Source organism: Embiotoca jacksoni, unplaced genomic scaffold (genome assembly GCF_022577435.1).
Source record: "Embiotoca jacksoni isolate LCO1_2020_lvr unplaced genomic scaffold, fEmbJac1.0.p SCAF_7, whole genome shotgun sequence".
Lineage (NCBI taxonomy): Eukaryota > Metazoa > Chordata > Actinopteri > Embiotocidae > Embiotoca > Embiotoca jacksoni.
Window position 1 is genome coordinate 13,630,165 of NW_027185425.1, and position 21,244 is coordinate 13,651,408.

The 21,244-nt window shown below is 39.9% G+C and overlaps 1 protein-coding gene across 1 annotated transcript in view; it reads right to left on the reverse strand.

Moving 5' to 3' along the window:
• csmd2 (CUB and Sushi multiple domains 2) overlaps positions 1-21,244 on the reverse strand; it is a 248,411-nt gene that overhangs the window by 93,030 nt on the left and 134,137 nt on the right. Inside the window, exons 13-25 of the mRNA XM_069177064.1 lie at positions 19,689-19,871; positions 17,431-17,621; positions 17,036-17,171; positions 13,770-13,964; positions 11,160-11,298; positions 9,794-9,981; positions 9,152-9,340; positions 8,388-8,504; positions 7,665-7,880; positions 6,699-6,887; positions 4,902-5,071; positions 4,616-4,772; positions 4,248-4,439 (exon numbers count right to left, since the gene is read on the reverse strand). Coding sequence (XP_069033165.1) covers positions 4,248-4,439; positions 4,616-4,772; positions 4,902-5,071; positions 6,699-6,887; positions 7,665-7,880; positions 8,388-8,504; positions 9,152-9,340; positions 9,794-9,981; positions 11,160-11,298; positions 13,770-13,964; positions 17,036-17,171; positions 17,431-17,621; positions 19,689-19,871 — 2,262 coding nt within the window. The remainder of the gene's footprint in view (positions 1-4,247; positions 4,440-4,615; positions 4,773-4,901; positions 5,072-6,698; positions 6,888-7,664; positions 7,881-8,387; positions 8,505-9,151; positions 9,341-9,793; positions 9,982-11,159; positions 11,299-13,769; positions 13,965-17,035; positions 17,172-17,430; positions 17,622-19,688; positions 19,872-21,244) is intronic.

Below are 21,244 nucleotides of genomic sequence, written 5' to 3' on the forward strand. Positions count from 1 at the left end.
ATTCATTGAGCTTATGGGTGTGTTTAGTCCTAGTGGAAGCAGTCAGTGTAATCGTTCTTAGTGTCGTATCACGATTCAACAGGCCTCCACAAAACACACCTAACATAAGCTGTAGAAACCTAGCAACTCAAACGTCTATGAAACTACAAAATAAAATCACAGGCCAAAACATTTAATGGACTTCTTCTTCCAGCCTGATATAATGAATTGCTAACAGAAACGCTCCGTGACTGAAAAGCAATTTTCAGGCCTCCTTCAATTATCAACTCCTACTCTGAATGGGAACAAAAATATATATATATATATATAAAAGAAAGTTCTCCAATAACATCAGATTTCAAGTGTTTTTGTTCACATTGTCAAAGCCATCTTATCTGACAAAAATAATGTTAAAAGTGTTTTTGTTGCTTGTCCTTCCCCGGAGAGAAAAAAAATAGCTGGTTCACACAGAAAGAAAACGGAGGTCGAAGAATCATACTGATGCTGATGGTGATGATGATGGTTGTAAAATGCTTCTGTGGCAAGCAGACTGCGCTACAATGCAGCAACAACAGCAGACACAGAGAGATATACAAACAGAGAAAGGGAAGTCGACTACTTAAATCTATAGAATACAGTAGTACTTTACATTAAGATAAACTCACCATGAGAGGGACAAGCTTGTAGTTTCTCTATTCTGTTACCTTTACCGAAGATACCATTCCATCTAACTGCAAATAAATGTTTCCTTTGTTTTGTATCTTTCTTATTTCTTCATCCTCTTTTTTTTCTTCCCACTTTCTATCTCCCTCATGTTCTAAACATTTAAAACAGCAATAATCAGTCCTCCCACACCGATATTGGCTGCCCAAAAAAACCCACAAAAAAATACACACAAATACTGTAAATAAAGTATATGCTTAGTTTAAAAAAAAAAAAAATAAATAAAGGTGTGATTGTCATTTCTGCTTTTATTGTCTGAAAAATTGAAGAAAATGCATTCGATGTGAAAGACGCACAAAAAAATGAAAATGTGAACATATTAATCTTGACACTCCTGCTGAGGTTTTAGTCTCTATTCAAGCTTTTCCCTCTCTTGTGCTTTTTTTTTTTTTTTGAAGAAAACTTGCCGTTTCATGGAGTGAAAAAAGAAGACGGTGATTTATCACAGTAAGACAAAGCCATCTCTTTCTTCTTGCCTTATAACCTAATAAACTACTGCTCAATGCTACCATGGCAGTATAACTCCCTCAGCTCCTCTACCCCTTCAATCTCTGTCTCCACAAACATCTTTCTAAAATCAACTCAGGTTTGCTTTCTTTGGTTCGCCCTCTACTCAAAGCAGTTCCAGCTTTTGTTCTCTGCAGTAAATTAATATGAGTACGATCAGAGATGATGAGATTTTTTTTTTTTGTAAAATATGGAGGAAGGTAAAAATCAGTTACAGGTTGCACACTTTTACTTAAGTAACATGTAAAACTGCTCTGTCAATTGGATATTAATGCCTTGTTCAGACCGCCAGCCCAAATCCGATTTTTGTCACATCCATATTGTATCCAGATGGATTTTTTTAAAGTCTGAACATCTGCGATTTTTTTAAAATCCTTATCCAAACCACAGTGGTTTGAAAGGTCATTCCAATCTGATTTCTATAGACGTTTCTCAGTCCAGGCACTCTGCTGACTCAGATCAGATTTCTTGTGTCACGTGCAACACAACACACAGTGACAACGTCATTTTCAGGGAGACAGCGTGAGCAGAATCTATGCTACCGCTAGCAGAAAGTGTAAAGAACAATGATAACGGAGGCTAAAATAAACTGTCTGCTGCTTTTTGCCAGCAATTTCTGTTGGTTGGTGATGTCTGGACACACCAAATCCAATCTGCTCACTTGCAAATAACAGTGTGGACAGTCTATCATAAAGATCTGATTTAAGAGAAAAGTCCGATTTGCCTTTACTCTAAACAAAGCCTAATATGTAGGAATGTGTGCTGTGTTACATACAGGGTTTTTAAGTGTAATTCTATACATTGAATATGCATTGTAATATTAAATGCCTTTAAAATAAAACCCCTGGTCTGGGATTCAAACTTGCAACTGATTTTCAGTATACAACAAACTCTCCACGGTATTTTCCACCTTAGTTTCCTTCTCCATCCTGCCCTTGCTCGCTATACCTATCTCATCTGTTTTCAGTGTGTCCTCGCTGCTAGAAAATAATCCCACCTTTACAAACAGAAACAGTCCCTCATCTGTTCCCAAATTCACTCTGGCTGTTAAGCTATCTTCTGCAGTAAAAGGAGCATGGGGAGGACAAACTGTTCAGGGATATACAGTTTTGCTGAATGTTGTTTATACCCAGACATGAAATTACCTGTCAGTTTGGGTTGAAAAGGGAGCTGAGCAATACTATTCTAATCACCTTGGCTGATGTCAAAGAACACCTGTCTGCCTGGCTTTCTTACAGAGTTTGTTGCTGGTTTCTGCAGAGATTGTCAAAATGTCGTCTGGGTCCAAAAAAATAGCTCTGGGTGTGTTCACATGACACTACATAGGCAGAAAGTGTAAATTCCAACTTCATAGTTTTGCAAAATATGCAAAGGATGTTTGTGTTGGCTGGCAAAAAGTGGCAGGTGAATTGTAGATGAACTCTGCAAAGATCAAATGGGTATATCACTATATACTATATATATATATATATATATATATAATTTTCATGGAGAAATTATCTCCACGAAACTGACTTTGAAAGTCTTCAAACCGCAGACAGACAGGGTTTAAAAACCTACCTGCTGTGCTCAGGGGTGCTGCTGATATTGTGGGCCTTATTTTAGGAAGAAACACCATTAAGGGGGGGGGGATTGCAATCATGATGCAATATGAATAGGAAAAGCCAAATAGAGTCATTTTTGATGAGATAATGCACTGAATAAAGGTGCTGGGACAGCAACCAAATGGATGCCCCAAAAATAGCACAGCTAAATCACACCACAGAGCTTTTCACAACCTGCATTGGTGTATTCACATTGTTATAAGGATGAGGAACTGGGTTAGACAGCAGCTAAATAACTAAAGCAGGTTTGGATTAGCAGTGTGCCAAACAGTGCAAAAAACACTGTTAAATACTGTAATAAATCATGACAACACAATGATACTTTATGGAACCTGTAATGTAAGGAAAGGTGATAATACACTGATCTATGACAGGAAATCACAGACTAGCATTGAATCACATGGCACTAGCTAACATCCTATAAGGTAGCAGAGATACATACTTCTTACGCACTACACTTATTTTGAAGCACTTGACTTGACTTTACATTTTATACTACCTTTAATTTTTCTACATTTCTGTGACTATTTTAGCTACTAGTTAGTTCACAAAATTATTCACACATTATACAGCATAATGGGATATATCTTTTTTTTTTTTCTTTTTTTTTTAATTGCGTTTTATTTACATACTCAAAGATAAAAATTCAGCCCGGTTTTGACCCGATTTTGTCATGTGTTGGGCCCGAATATGAATGTCGATAATGACAAACGGCTCCTGTAGTGTGACATAACTGTAGAACAGCAATGTGGCATCTGGGACACGATAACACGACGAAAAGTCAAGCATGTCAGAGTTTTTTTGGGTTTTTACCTGCGTTGTTACATATCCCACAACGTGTTCCTCGACGTCATCGAGTAGGATGACAGAGTGCATCAAACATAGCGCTTCTAGTCTGTTGCAATGATTGACAACATCTTGACCCTCCTCACCAAGGACACATGAACTCATCCACAAAGATGAACAATGATTAGTCTGGGTCATACTAGTAGCAAGTCTCCCGACAAAGACACGGCAATAATTTATGGCACCAAATCTGACATAGTTACTGTTTTATAGTTACTGTCTTTACTGAAAGACACATATATTGTGCAGTTTGATCCTACAAATCCTGTGTTGAAGTCAGCAACAACATTACTACTTATGTGGTAATAAACCATTAACATAATTCATATCTAATAGTAACATTTGACTTTTAATAACTTGTAAGACCTGGATTACATTTTGCTCACAGCACTTCTGTATTTTAACATGGAACTGCATTTGTTCAAATATTTTTGTAAAGAAAAGGATCCTGGTCTACACTACGGGGCATTACACATCATGACTCAACTCAACTTGCAAGACACAACATCCTTCAGCAGAAATAAAAAGGGAAATAAATCAATATTTCTGCCAACAGCACAGACCCACTTCACACAGTATGTATCTCACCGACACAGAGTGGAAGCGGGCTGTCCCACGCCCTCCTCTCCCCTCTCAGGCAGGTCAGCACCTCGGGCCCTTTCAGGGTGTAGCCTGGGTCGCAGCTGTACGACATATTGCTCCCTGCAAAATGACCCTTGTCCTCGCGCTTGTAGCCGAACTGTGGGACACCTGGATCTTCACATTTTACCAGCTCAAAACCTTCGAGAGGGAGGGAAAGACAGGAATTAAAAGTATATTGAGGAAGAACCCATCAGTGTGTTTTTTTTTTTTTTTATCAACCAAATGCAGCAAGGTATATATACCGCATATAAAATATACAAACTATATTTCAATGGAAGTATAAAATGCAAATGAAGGCAAGTTGTGTTACTCACTAGTGAAGTGCAGTTCAAAGCCTTTACTGGTGTTATCCGCATTGCTGATGAACTCCAGCCACATGGAGCTGGAGGTGGAGTTCAGGGTCGTGTCGAGCAGCTCGTTGCCTGTAAACAACCCCAGCAGACGAGCCTTATTACTGCTGCCATCAAAGACCTGCAGTGGAGGGAGAGAGAGAGTGGGAGGAAACGTTTGAATTAAGATGATCAGGTGTACACATGCGGATATGCTAACAAGGCCGCGCGCACCCACACGGAGAGGACGCAAGCCCCACCGCCCCCTCACTTTGAGTATGTCATCCTCCTCCAGCCTGAAGTCCCGTGCACGGAGCTGGATGCCTTTGCCGGGCTGCGTCTGGAGGGAGTAGATGCATTCGTGGTTGTTGCCGTAGTAACCGGGGTAGTTGGGCGAGAGCAGCACCCCTTGCATGCCAGTCACGGATGAGCCACATTCAGCTAGAGAAAAAGAGAGGGAGCAGATATACGGACAGAGAGAGAGAGAGAGAGAGAGAGAGAGAGAGAGAGAGAGAGAAAGTGGTGGTGTTGGAGAGAGCAGAGGACATGTCAATCGCTATATGCTTGAAACTCAGAGTGTATTTATTCATGCTGTCATGCACAGGGAGATGGGAGAGTCGATGGGGAGAGGAATATGGTCACTGACTACACCTGAATGTTGAGTGGCACATCATCATAATCACACTGCAATCTGAATATGATTAACAGTAATTTCGGGCTCTATTTGAAAATTGCTTTTTCTGAATCACATCAGGGAAAAAGTGAAAGAAAATAGGAAGAGTGTGTGTGTGTGTGTGTGTGTGTGTGTGTATGTGTGTGTGTGTGTGTGTGTGTGTGTGTGTGTGTGTGTGTGTGTGTGTGTGTGTGTCAGAGGGGTGGGGGAGGGGAGGGGTTCAAAGTTTGCTACGGAAAAAAAAAAAAAATAGCTGCCAGAATTGAAATGACCACAACTGGACCCTGACTTTTAACTTCATGAAGGAAGTGAGGTAAGATAAGGTAAGGTGATGGGACTGTCTTGGAGGCATATGGAGAAATATCATGTTTCTAAAATAAGGCTGCATGTGATAGAAGTAAAAAAGTATATCAAATGTGTCTTGACTGTCCTCCTTCAGAGACCTGCATTTATCCAGAAGCAAAAAAAAAAGACCAATACATTATAAACTAGCATATTAAAGCTGCAGATGACTAAACATCAGCAAATGAGGCAGTCAAGTGAATGTTATTACGTTTTTGTCAGAAAATTGATTGACCGAGGTTACACATTTTAACATACAGAAAAAAAACATTTGGAAACAAATCAGAAATTAAAAAAGGCGTGGTTAAAAAAAAAATAATAAAGGTGACTTCACATACATTTGTATGTATTAAAGTGTAATTACTTGTTTCCAATCGAGTGTAAAATCATAACGATCTACAAATTACTCTCTAAGTTTCGAAACAAAAAGTGGTAAACGTGTCCCCATAAAGTAACTCATGCAGTTTAAGGCCATTTTCCATATGCAGTTACATTTTAACGGTGCTTTTAGTTTATTAAAAAGAGCCACGCTGATGACAAACACAAGAAGGTCATTGATTGCCATCGGCTGTGATTTACCTGTCACCAGGACCATTAGGATGAAATTCATTTTCAAATCAACACATAAAAAGTAATTCTTACAGCTTGTCGTGTCATAGAATCAACTCACTGATCTAAATCTTTGTGGTTGACCTGTCGTGTTTTTTTTCCCGTGTATTAACAACAAGTAACATCAATAATTAACATATTTCAGCTTTTTAATGTCATCCTCATTAGATCTGCTGCGCTATATAATTTGAACAAAGTCAACAAGGCTGTTTCTGGGAAGCTATCCAATGAAGAGACAAAATGTGGGTGTATGGAGAGATGATAATGAGGCGAATTGAAAAGGGAATGCCTCCTCTTCCAACGTGACTGACGGTTCTGAACATTTCTTAATTAGTGGGTGGATGTGAAAGGGCTAGTGCGCTGGTGTGACATTAAGAGGGGATTGAGAGTGGTCGGTGGGGGAAAGGGGTGACAAAAGCCAAAATAAAGCATGTGACCACCTACCAACACACCTTGGCAGAGGGGAGCTCCACACCCGCCTCCTGCCCCCTAAGCACACCACCCTCGCCGGACCCTCCAGTCGGTAACCCGGGAAACAGGAAAAGATGAGGGCATCGCCCACTCCGTACTGCAGTCCCTTTCTGGTGCTGTACGGTGGGATCCCAGGGTCCTCACATGGCTCCAGATCATACTCTGGAAAAACAGAGGAAGAATAAAAAGAAAAAAGGTGTAAATGTGCCGTGTTCGCACACAATAACTGCAATAACAATGTAAAGTGTGTTAAGTGTGTAAAAGCATACATTTAATCTATTAAGACTTCAGTCATGCTTTGGAAGGTTGAAAAATGCTTCCTGGAAGGTAAACTTTCCACTCTTAAGTTCATCAAAAGATGCAAAAAAGAAACATTGTTTATTCAAATTATTAAAGTAGAGCCTTTATGGGACCTTTTTACATTAAGAAACCACTTCAAACATTAAATCTTCCCTCCATTCAACCACTGCTGCTGTAAAATATTTGGTATTTTAAACTGCTAATAACAGTTTATTAGATTTGGTCATATTCTTTTTACTATGTTCAAATCAGGGGACACTTTGAGGACAAAAGGAGGCAAAATGTTGCTGTCAGTAAGTAAAGGGTCATCTGTGCTCTTTCCTAACATAATTATCTAAAATTAATTAGTTCTCTAAATGGTAAACATTATATTATTCACTCTCAAGTGCATGGAATTACATATTTCCAGAGGACATACTTAGCTACTTCATTATGGTGATGGTTTGTGTCAGTAACTTTTTGAAACAGAGCCTTCTTATTAAAAAAAATCCACAAATGTCCACTCTCAACATGAATCTGAAGTGCTTATAGTCTGGTTTAATCCTCAGTTTCATCTAAATGATTAGCATGGCTCAGCAATGAGACCAACTGTCCCTGTTTTCCTTCCTCAGTGTTGTGAATTATTAATTTTATTCTCACCAGAGAACGTGATGTTAAATCCCTCGTATGAAACAGAGAAATCAGAGAGAAAGCGGATCTGTGCCGTGTAGTTCCCAAACAGGCCTGCGCTGAGCGGCGGAGGCAACGTGGAGCCCGTCAGCCTCCAGAGGGGCTGAGAGAAGCTGCCGTTCTCCGTCACCAACAAATGGTCGTGAGGGCTCTCCAGGTGGAAGGTGTGGAAGGTGAACTGGACACCTGAAGGAAAGAGGAAAATAAATCAGTTCCTAGAATGTGTTTAATTTTTTTTTTGTTTATACCTATTTTAAATCTTTGACCTCTGCATAAGTTAGCTGAAAGTCTCGGTAGCCATTAATATACAGTATGTTCAAAGAACGTATGATCAAGCCAGGAAAAAATAAACGAAGTTTAATATTCACTGGAGTCTTTGGTTTCATGTAAAACAGTACTGTCAGATCAATTCCCTGCGTTCCTCCCCTTCTACTTGTCAAACACATTACACCCACACAGAGTGAGCATCTGCAAATAAGACTGTATCAATTTGGTTTGAGCGCTCGACCAAAGGTGACATGACTGGAGAGTCCTCCCATGGCGCCATAGCCCTAGGCCAGCCTCTCAGCACTCCAGACTTACAAAGACAGCTTGTTCGGCAAAACAAAAAGGCCACTCAGCAGGGGGAAATGACATTGTGAGGGAAATTGAATTTGACTGCTGCATGTGTTGACACGGAATGTCTGGGCTAACCTTTGCCATGGGAGGTCTCGATTATCCATGTGCAGTTCAGGTTATGCGGGTAAAAGTCTGGGAAGCCGGGAGACAAGATGGTGCCGAAGTTGCCTTGGATATAACCTCCACACAACGCTGGTGACGCACGGTGGATGAACACAGCAAAAGATGGATGAAGGACAGAAATATGAAGAGAGCGAGGAGGAAAAATCAGAGAGGCCACAAAGATAGAAATGAAATTTGTGGAGCAAAAAATTGCAAAACTTGTCTGTGCATTTACAGTGTGGTAAAATGCATTTTGCAAGAGGTGCCCTTCAAGATAGCATAAAAGGAGAGAGTAGTATTATCAATATCATTGCAGAGTGGACAGAAATCAATACTGTCCTTAAATATAAGAGCATTTACAGATGAGGAAAAGGGGAAACATCAAAGGGTAAGATCACTGCCGTACATATAAAATATATCTGATGAAATGAAGCAGAAACTTTTGAAGTCTAAAATAAGAGCCATTGGAAGAAACATTATCATCTTATATGGATTTTATAATAACTCAAGATATATATATATATATATATATATATATATATATATATATATATATATATATATATATTATTAGCAATGTAAATGTGATGCAATATAATGCAAAGTGCTCATAATTATTTCTCATGTTTCATCTGGAACAACACATAACAATGAATTTAGCTTTAATCCCATTTATGAGTAGGGAGAAATCTGGCAGGCGACTATTCATTTCTAGGTCAATATATTGTGGAACATACCATCGCAGCTAGGCAGGGGGCGACTCCACTGGAAATTGGGTTCACATTCGAGAGGCTCTGTGTCACTAAGTGTGTACCCTGCGTCGCAGCTAAATGTCACCAAAGCGCCCACGTAGAAGTCGTTGCCGTGTCGCTGACCATTGACCGGTATACCGGGGTCCACGCAGTGATCTGATTGGAGCTGCAGGGCTACAGAGGAAGGGGACAGCAAAGTGAGAAAAGAGGATCAGCAACATATGGTCAAAGACAGACACAAAACCTCAAAATCCAGCTGCTAACAGTGTAATTGGGCTTTTATTAATATTTTTGAACAGGTCAGGTGAAGGTCAAGAAATGTTAAAAGGCAGCTTAAAGCAAGCCTCATCAATAATTCATGTGAAGAGCCTTTTTGAACAGAAATAAAGAACCAATAAGAAGTTTCAGAGCTCCTCTCTGCTCCGCCTCGTATAGTTTCTGCTAGTGCTCATGGTGAATTATTGAAGCCTTGCAGGAATTTACCCACAGACAAGGTTCAAAAGGTTACCGGTATGTGCCCCACAGGTAAAAAATAAGGGATGGAAAGTCTTGAGCATTGAATCACAGCACGAGTGAAGACTGGAAAAAGTGTGTGTGTGCAGGCATGTCGAGTCCATAAGATCTTACTTTCGTAACGTATGCGGAAGCCAATGTCAGAGTGGCTCTTGTCGGTGGAGAAGAGGAGATACAGGAAGTTGGAGGTGCTGATGAGGAACTGGGGAACCTGGGTGCCCTGGTAACTTCCAATCAGGGATGACGAGGGGAAACGTCCGTCGCGCACCTCCAGCACATCGTAGTTGACCTCAGTGCGAAACCTGAAAAAAGTAAACAAGGTATTTTTTTGCAAAATCAGCTCTCAAAAAACATATGTATGATAATATAGTCATCAAATGAATATAAATGTATAAAACAAACATAGATGGCCCACACCCTCAGACAATAATCCCATATTCACTTTGTTCTGTTGATTTGTTCGAAATTAAGCAGCACTAAAGCAGAATATCAAATGCAATGATAAGGGTCTTACAGTCAGTTCTACATTGTGACCTGTTGGACAGAGTGGACTGTGTCAAAATCAAAGTCGTTCATATTACAAAATGATTTTGGTGTTTAATCAAAATTTTATTTGAAAGAAAAAGGGTCAATACGAGTGTACAGCTGCTTTTTGGTAGATCTAGAATGCATCCTGTACACTGTATGTATATGTGTTTGTTTGTGTGTGTGTGTGTGTGTGTGTGTGTGTGTGTGTGTGTGTGTGTGTGTGTGTGTGTACGGCTTCTGTCTTTGTTGCCAGAGCCACTTCATCTTCAAAGCCACGAATAAATCGCTTAGTTTCAGAACCGTGTCATCTAAATGAAGCGGTCTGTGATATTTTATTGATGTTACATAAAAATTAAAGAGCAACAAACATTTATGCTGTATTCATTTTGCATGGCTTGCTGTCGTGGCAGGGATGGGGGTGAGATGGGTTTGCGAGGATGAGCCTTCGTGAAATACTAATGTAGCGTTTGATCCTACAACTGTCTGTCTTTCTCTCTCTCTCTCTCTCTCTCTCTCTCTATGTCTCTCAACATCGGGACAAATTACCTTCTCTCTCATCTCTGCCGTCCCCCTTGACAGACCATCTCCGCTTACACATACATGTGTATTCATGATACTTACTGAACTACTGCAGTTTCTTTGTGACTGTGTGTGCACTGTAAGCATATCTGTGGATCATCGGGCAGGGAGGTATCAAATGAAGGGATCAAGCGCTTCCTAAAGTACTTACTAAATAAAACAGTGTTATCCTAGTTGGGGTGTATGTTAATGTGCATTAGATCTGCTGCATTAACCGCAGAATGGAAAGACAGAGGAGGAATTCAAGGAAAGTGAGTGAGATGTGAGAACATGTTGAAATTATGAGAAGCAGGAAAAATGTAAGCCTGTTCTGAAACCAAACGAAAGAAAAAAAAGTGTTGGAACAAAAGCAGTTGCTATCTGGGTGACTCACTTGTCAAAGATGATTTTGATGGGATAGCCTGGAGGAGCCTCAATGATCCATTCACAGTTCAGGGCTTCCTTATATAGTTCTGGCCAGCCGGGGGAAAGGATGATCCCATTGGGAGCCTTCAGATCTCCTCCACATGGGGCTAACGGAGAAAGAGGGAGAGAAAAGAACAGACAGAGACTGAATAATACATGTCTTTCCTGGCTGATGTATGACAATGCCCGTAGATGATCCCATGCATCAGGTAGGGCTCATCCCATTTCTTGTACTGCCAGGGTCTATTTAATATAAACCGGTGACAGCTCACTTCAAGGTTAACCATCTCTCCTAGGAACATGCTTGTCACTGTACGCGTGTCTGTGTGCACAAGTGTTATGCATCCATGTTTTTGCATATTTTTCTTCCTCTCCACTGTCTTATCGTTTTAAATGCATCATCAAACCCCCCGTACAAAAGGTGCTGCGGATGTCCCCATCAAAAAGAGGAAAACGGAACATCTTTGATCGCCGGAGCACAAAAGACACTTGAGCACCTCGACCTCTCTTCTCTACCCTCATCTCTGTTACGGCTCACTTTGCTGTGCATCTATTTAACTGCCTATCCTTAACCAGAACACACAGCCACAGTGGAGGGCTTCGTTACAGTGCCAGCTCCGCGCTACCTTTGAAGTGGAATGATTTAATCAGCCAACTCAGCATACTGAAGGACATCTATAAAACGCATTACGCTACAAACGCAGGGGTATGATGAATGGTCTCAGAGGAATACAAAGCTGCTGTAGCACACATAGGGGGGAGTGACATGTTTTAATAATAGTTTATCTTTTGCATATCATGTATAGTGAACCTGATTAGGCCGTGGAGAGTTCTAGCCATTTCTGCACTTACAGCACCTCACTACAACTGTCCAAATATCTTAGCTGGTTAATGCGCAGCTTTGTTGAAGCTTTCCAGCCAGACTGGGATTTTCTGGTTTACTGGAAATAGTCTATTGAATTTTGAGTCAGGGGATGAGTAAATGGATAGTTCAGCAATCTGTTGGTAAGCACAGCATGTCTGCTGCATCGGATACTTGAAAGGACAAAGGATCTGGATCATCCCCAGCCTCAAGTTTTAGAGCTTTGATGTCCTTCACATACAATTATTACTCATTAATTATATCTGCATTAGTTGGTAAAGAAATTGAATTGATTAGAATCAGCTAACCAATTTTAAGATGAACTTCCTGTGCAATTTTTTCTGTCAACACCAATCTATTCACCATTTGGGCTGTTAGTGAAAAGATCTTTACATTCCTGAGATGCAGGAATGTTGCTCGAACATTCAAACAAATACGCTCTGATTTCAGCAGCTTATGAAAATTGGATATGTATCGCAAATGAGATGCCAGAATGTATTTGGAAGAAAATTATTTTTAATGAGTTAAATCCTCTACATATTAATTTCAGTGATACCTGGATCACTGTGAGTTACACAGCTTCATATACCACCTCCAACATAAGACTAGCACGATATATCACGGCTGTGAGAGAAGAGAGACAGAATAAATTCAACTCCCTCTCTAACTATCTACAGTAAATATTTAAAACTGTCAGTTATTTCCACCCATAATTGTCACCTCGTGCCACTTGATGCTATATTGTTGGGTCATGTTGATAATCTGGTAGATACAAATTTAGTTTTTGGTTTTTACACTTTTAAACTGGATACAGAGGCAGGAGAGCAATTTGTTTCAGTAACAACAATAATTACCGCCTAGCAGTTGTATGCCTCCACTAACCATTCAAGTTGTAGTTTACATGTTTATTTGTCCAAACCCATATGGAAACTTAACTCACAATGAGTTCAAAATGGAAGGTCAGTGCTGAGGCAAAGTGAACATTTGTGACACATTTGAGGAAATTACTTTGAGGTATTCCTGAAAAATTACTTTCACAGGCATGGGATAATGTTAGGTCACCTTGACCTTTGACCTTTAAACATGCCTAAATCTTATCAGGTTATAATTTGTACATTTGTTTTTGTCAAATTTTAACCCCAAGGCGTTCTTGACATATTGCGTTCATTCAATGGGACAGACAAGGGAGGGGAACGTAAGGTCACAGTGACTTTGAACTTTGACCTTCGCCCCCTAAAATCTCATCAGTTCATCTTTGGTATGAAGTGAATGTTTTTGCCCAGTTTAACTAAATTCCCTTCAGGAGATCTTGAGATATCGCGTTCACGAGAACGGGACGGACAACACAAAACCCTAATGCCTCTGGCTTCGTCTATCACTGGTGCGGAGGTATACAAACTAGATTATGGATTCCTCTGATCACATATAGGCAAGCAAAAAATGTATAGGTACCAAAAACATTTCATATACTGGCCCTAATATAGTTAACAGGATTGTTAAAACACATAAAAGAACACTTAATCTAACCCCTGCAGCTCTATGCTTTTGTCTGTGATGAGGGTTTCCTTTTGGCTCCCCTGCAATTAGTCACAGCAGAGAAGCACTATTGCTTTTCTTGAAGCTTCTTTTAGCAGCAACAATAAAAAATAAAAGTTCTTTACTTCCCAATAAAATGTTGTGTTGGCAGTCAAATTATGTCCCCTCTCCCTTACTCACCTTCACAACGAGGAACAGCATTGTCCCACACCACGTTGCCATCCTTGAGGATACAGGAGATGGTTTGAGAGCCGTGAGTCTTCACGAAGCCCTCCTCGCACAAGAACGAGATGGAACTGCCCAGCTGGAGGCTCTCACCAAATCGCTTCCCGTTTACCGGCACACCCGGGTCTGGGCACTCATTATGGCGGAACGCTTGCGGGAAAGGCAGGGGGAGGTGGGGTTAGTGTGGAGGACAAGAATAAGGTGTGAGGTCAAAGTTTAAGAAGGAATTAGAATTTAAATGTTTTGAAGAAAAAAAAGAGATGAATTATTTATTTCACATCATGTAACATTACAAAAATAAGAGCATTACTTTATCAATTGCAAAAACAACCTTTGTTTGGTGATACAATTTTTGAAAGAGATTAATAAAGTGTCACCTGGTTAAACAAAAATAGAAAAAGTACAGATAACATGCAGTTCTGTTGGCATTAATTCTAGTCACACACCTTTTTTTGTGCAAAAACTAATTTCCACGGAGAGTCTAAAATAATTATCTAAGTTTCTTGACACAACTTTTTCTTTCTACTGTCAGCATTTAGCAATACCAGCGTGTAACGAGGAGAAATTTGTTTCACTTAGTCACATTGATTCACCCTGCTGCAGTAATTCTGGAGGGGGGGTGAGCGCACCGTATACAGATCATCAGTGCCAGATGACACCGCTGAAATGATTCGTGGAGTAAACAAACACGGAAAATTGTTTTTCACACATCCGCACAACTTTATCAATCAGACCTCTGTGAAATTTCAAGTAGGAAACCAGTTAGAAAGAGCATGAAGAAATGCAGTCACACGAGAAGAGTCATAACCTCGGAACAAGGCATGTAAACAAATACATCACCTGCGCCACTATCTCTCTCACTTACACGCTCGCTCTTGTACATGCACGCAGGTAGGTGACACGTGTAGGTGTTGATGAATCCCTCTTCGGTGTCCATTGGACCCAAACGGAGTGCCAGCTACACCTCATCCATCACAAATATCTTATTTATTAACGGCCAGAAATTGCCTCAATACAGTTTGGCATGTCCTTAATTAACATGAATGATGGAAGTTGTGCGCTCGGCCCCACCACCCCCTAAAAACTGTCCTGCAGTTAGATGACACTGTTCTGAGGAACTAACCGTCAGCTTCGATTAACTACTCCTGACATTCATTCAGCATGCTGCATTGGTTATTTATTTATTCAGATTAGTTGCTAATTAATGCGTTAGCCGCCATGTGTTGTCCACATTGTTGTGTTACACAGGCACCTGGGTTTGGTTGATGACATGTCTTCAAATGAGCTCGAGCCAGGGACCAAAGAATCCTGGGTAGTCTGAGCTACGTTAGTATTTTAGCGAGAATAAGTAGTTGGAGCAGGATATATAATGCTTCTTCAGAGGATACTGTCATCAGCCAGATAGTAGATGTAATAAACATACAGACAATAAAAATGTAAATATTACGACTGTGCAAGAGATTTTGTCTTAATGGTCATGTATGAAAGCCCAACTGCTACAATTACAATAACAATAACCTTAATATGACTACTACTATTATAACAGCAACAAGATGAGAGCATCTGAACACCAGACACCAATGTGAGATGATCTGTCTTTGGAAAAAACGTGTGAAAATGGCCCAGTTCCAGTCGAGCCCATACAAACTCCTTCTGCACACTCAAACTCAGTTTCAGCGTCCACCACATGAAGTGGCATTTCAAACCACCTGCCCTTAAGTGGGAGTGGGTTTTTAAGCCCTCCAATAGAGCTACATGTGCTGATCATTTGACTTTACTGTCTGTGTTGTGTAATTTCAGGAACTGTGAAATAAAAATCTGATTAATCAGACTAATCAGATTAATAATGGCAAAAGAAAAAAAAAAAGTCAAGTGTGGGAGTGAGTTTATATTTTTTCCATAAATAATTTTTCCTCTCATAAGCTTTAACCACAAATTAATGAGCCATACAGTACATTGCCCACACACCGAGGTTACATGTCAGTGCTGTATGATCTTCCATGTAAGTATGTATCTAATTACAATTTCTTTGTACGTATTTTGGGTAACAACTTTATTGTCTCCTGGTGCATATTGCCATTAATCCACCTGTTTCCATAGTTTCCATTGAAGAGAGTTGACGGCGTCCCACAGCTTATTAGTGCATTTAGCACTCCCCCTAAATGAAGAGACTGGTCATGGCCGCAAGTGTGACTCCACACTGATCACAAAGGTGGAGGGAGTGAGGGCCGGATAGGAATTGGACCTCTATCTGATTAGCATCTCAAATAAATATCTTTGATGGGCAAATTTGCCTGGATATCCCAGGATCGGTAACATCTCTGCTGTGGCATACTATATTTGTCAGAGTTTTTACAGAAAAAAAACTCTGTTTGCAAATTAATGTTATAATTAAGAAGTTATAAACTTGTCTGACAAAATCTTTCACGACTGTTACATTAATTTTGGTGTCTTAAAAGTCTGTGTGGGCATTTGTATTTGCATGAGATAATAAATAACTGTCTAACTAACGACAACAATATTGTTGTAAAAATATGGTTTTATCATATCCATTAAAGTGTGCTTCCCAGCAGCACCTTTACTATTTATGAAATAGCTTTGTGCCTTTATAAGGTCAGGGTTTCACTTTCTGTTTGGAGATAATTAGTTTAGGATACGGAAGAATGCAAAAATCAGGCTCATTACACAATAGTGCATATGCAATGAGTGCAATAATCCTGCTGCCAAACCCTCACGGTACAGTATATCCATGAAATGGGTTTACCAAGCATGGCTTTACCAGCATGCAATGCTGGCAACGTGTACTGCGTCAGACTACAAAAATCCATGTGGAATTTCCTCAGAAGTCAGCAGCTCCCCAGAATAGAATATAATGAGGACTGCCGCAATGTATCTGTCAGGTAAGGAGGCTGCGTCTTTGTCTGGGTTTTTATTTAGGTGTCAAGTCTCTATTTAGACAATAAAGATGGGAATTTTGTCATTTCTCAGTGTGAGTGTATAAAGAATGTGTTGTTCAAGTGTGGAACAGTTTATGCAGGGTGTGGGAGACAGGCGCATAGATATGGCAGATGATTCATGAGGCACATAAACACATGCATACACACACACCGTACACGTGCACAAAACAATCTGGAATACACAGCATGCAGTCAGGGCGGGCTTTTAGTGATAAGCTTTAAAGACTTTTCTTTATCTTTTTTGAAGTAACATTTAGTACTTACTTGTAAATGTGATGTTAAAGCCTCTGTCTGTGTAGGTGTGGTCAGTCAGGAACTCCAGTCGTGCCACGTGGGCGCTTGTTGTTAAGGGTGGAGGCAGGACGTCACCGGAGAAGGTACCCAGGATTGGAGATTCAGCCTGTCAAAGACACATGAAGATTTTCTGATGAGACCAAAGGCATTCAGAACTAAAGAGGAAAAATAAACCTGCGGTGAAGCAGACAGATAAAATGATAAGAAAGTCCAACAATGTTGTCAGAAAGGTTGTTTAGTTCATACACATAATTATACAGGCAGCTTTTTCCTCCTGACAAGCTCAAAGACTGATAAGACAGGTCAATAGAGAAAGTTTCTTGAAGAGCTATTCAAAGTAACAACATCTTATAATTCTGCACAACCTTTCCCCCGTCCTTGATGGAGAGGAAGTCAAACTGTTTCTCCATGCTCAGGTCGTTGAAGGCCAGATTGATTCTGCTCTCAGGGTTGGTGATGATGAGCCACACGCAGTGCATATTGTTCCCATACTCCTGCGGGTAGTTGGGAGACAGCAGCACCCCAGACGGAGTAGTAAAGTTGAAGAAGCAGGAGACTATAAGGAATGATAAACAGATGTAGACAGAGAGAGTGTGAGAGAGGCAAGTAACATAAAATGAGTATTGTTTAGGAGACTGAAAATACGGTTCAAATTCCATTTCCTTATGCTGACTACAAGACAGCATGGTTTGATTTATTTTATTGAATCTGTAGAAATCTACCTCAGGACACAAATACTGTTGACATCTAACAGATCAGAGATGATATTGTATTTCCTAAAGACACCACATGAGCACAAGTAGAATGACAGCAACCTCAGAAAAAAAAAAGAAAAAAAAAGATCTATCAATTTCTCAACTTGTGAGTCAATTCTTGACAAGCCTGAAATAGGAGAGAGTGATTTACAGAGAGAGTCACTGGCTGCACACATTAAACCTCTATCTGACAGGATCACTTAGTCAAGCTCTGTGGAAGGAAAGTGGGGACATATGTGCCAAAAAACACAAACTAGAAAAATAATTGTTTCCAATCAATGTCTAGTGACACACAAAAAAATCCACTGGCACCATCTCCGTCACAAATGACAGGGTTCCCACTCCATGTCAAACTCGCTGACTTTCATTAAATCAAATGTTGAATTTCCATGACTTATAATGAACGGAAAAACAAGTCCACCTTTGTGCCGATCAGACAAAATCCAGCCATAATATTGTATTCCCAGCCATTTGCGAGCTTTATATACAAGTTCATAGACATTTACATAGAGAAAACAAAGTATTTTTTTAACTGCTTAAGCAACAAACTAAGCAAAATGGTTGAAACTAATGACTAAGAGATCAGTAGTAGTTTTACAAAATTTACTTTTAGCTCTTCTGTTGTCTACACTCAACATCCAATCTTTGAAGTCATCTTTTTGTAGCCTAAGTTCTTGAAATTTAGATTTCGCTGGCATGTTTGCCTTTGTTAGCAGCTACAGGAAGAAGTGTATCTTGACTGAAATGAAGGGTGATAAGACCACTCTGGAAAATATTACAATTTGATAAATGGCAACTGAAATGTAAACATGCGACAAATTAAATTCCATGATGTTTCATGACTTGGCAAAAGAAATGATCAAATCCCCTGACTTTGCATGACTGGACTGGGCTCTTTATAATTCTCTAATATTCCAGAAATTCCATGACCAGTGGGAACCCTGCAACTACTATGAAGGTTGTCAGGGGATCCAGTTTTTTCAGTGGATGTCCTCTGGGGGAAACAGCACAATCGCTTGTTTTGGGGCAGATGTAGCCCACAGATTCTGCTTTGTTCATGTTGTTGTAAAAAAGCTAAACAGCCATAAGCTTGGAAAAGGAGTCATATAAAAAAGGTAGTGGCATTGCTGTTCTTCACCGAGACATCTACACTGATTGGACAATTAGATCACTCTTTTTGTCCCAATTCTGAAACACAGCAGTAGTTTTGGAGATGCCTAACTCTAAAAAGAGGCTCCAACACTGTTTTCACTTGGATTCATAAGGGATATAAATAAATGCATTAACAATGGGACCTGCAAAGGTATCGAACAACTGCACATTTAGGACAGCATGTCATCTTCATTACATTGTCAACTTCAACAACAAAGACAAACATGCTGCATTGTGTCGACATGACTAATAGTCTGCTAAATGTTAACTAAATAAACAGCCTCCCAGGTGTATGAAGCCAAAATAGTTAAAAAAAAAAATCCCCCAGCAGGCTCTGCGTCATTCAGCTCCGTGATGTTTATCTCGATACTGCAGCATTTTGTCCACTCTTTTGTCTCATCAATAATCCAACAGTGAGCTCTATTTGCATGGTCAGCTCTCTTTTCCTTTTCCCTTCACACCCACTAACTCTCTCACTTTGTGTTTGTCTTTCATGGTGTTAATTAGCTAATAATCCCTCCTATTGTTCCAAAACCCACAGTCTCTGCAGCGCAAACTTGTGAGGCTAATCTGACCATTTTTTATTCAGCCCTCGCTGTACTCATCGCCACAAACATACATATTTATGAAGCCATGCGACGAGTGTCGCACTCATGCACGTGTGCACACGCTGTTTTGTCGAATCTGAATGACACAAAAGCATCTGAGGAACTTACAAACACAGCTGGGTTTCTTGGCCGACCACTGGTTGTTCTTCTGACAGGTGATGTTCTTCTTCCCCACCAGCTCGAAGGCAGGCAGACAATCAAAGTACAGTCTGTCCCCGTGACGGAAACCCGTCCCTTCCCTCTTGCCATAAGCTGGGATTCCAGGATCTCCACAACTGCCTTGGTCGATTTCTGTGTAGTTGGAAGAAAACATGTCAGACAAAAAAGTAATTATGCAAAAGATTGATGATAAAATATTCTGTCAAGTCAAAATAAAGACTCTCCGAATAAATCATAGCAAGCCAAGTGGCTCTCATTTATTTTTGGTGGTTGGTTAGCTTAAAGTTACAGAGTAGTACACATACAGATTTTTGTCTGACCCTGTAATATGACACTGTAGATGACCTTTGGCAGCAAACACATCTCCCCAAGCCCACTTTATTTTTAAATTTACATATTTTTGTTCTTTTGTTCTGACTGAAAAACCTGCAGGCATGCTGCATTCATGCCTAATCTTTCAATTCAATGCTTTTCATCTGCCAACTCTTGACTGAACCATCACAACAGCAGAGTCCATGACCCCTTCACTGGCCAGATAAATTCTCAACTCGTGGGAAACACTGAAGGGCATATTGCATGAAGAATTTGTGCTCCATGTTATCTGTATCAGGCCTAAATGCAAGAGTGTTATTATGGGAAATGCGCTTGTTCGCTGCCCAGCAAATCAATATGGATTTAATCTTTGTGGACTCAGTCCAGTGACAAGTCCAGGATTAATTTAGCCCTGCTTGGCATAAGAGACTTGAACCACATGTAAACTGCTAGCCACTGTCAAAATGATAAAATGACTTTCAACAACTCCGAAATAGTGTTATTTACATCTTGAATCTTGTTAAAAAATGTAAAAGCATTGACATCAGTGCAGTAATGCATCCAGTGCCGGTTAGAAATTAATTTTATTCCCACAGCTCAGTCCTTCACTCTTTTTTTTTTTTTTTTGCATTCTCAAAGCTTTATTTTTCCTTTTTCCAATTTTGTGTTACCAACACAATGCAAGGTAAATTCAATTAATTGGAAATGCGCTACGATGGTGGCAAACTCTGGATTTGTGGCCAGATTTTGGTTGGACAGATTTGATTTAAGGTCATATGTAGTAAAATTGAAACTGCTTCTATTGAATCACTGTAGTATTTGCATTTTCTATGAGATCGAAGGGTTGCATGGTTTGTGACATTTTTATGATAAGTCTGAAAGGTTTACACTCCTAAGAACATGCATTCCTAAGATCATGAAGTTCTGGTTTGGCCATGACTTCAGTATATGCTGGTTTTCTTTAAACATTGAATGAAAGAAATCTGTCAAACCTTTTAGGCATTCTTTTGGATATAAAATAACGGATATTGGAAGAATGAGTCAGTGAACAGTTGATATTGGCCTGACAAAACACCAACTTTTACACATCATACAATTAGAATCAACATATTTTCCAAATGTCGCATTTTATCGTTTGTCACCATGTGTTCTCTACCGTCTCTTTTTCATCCTGAAATGTTACTCACTAATCT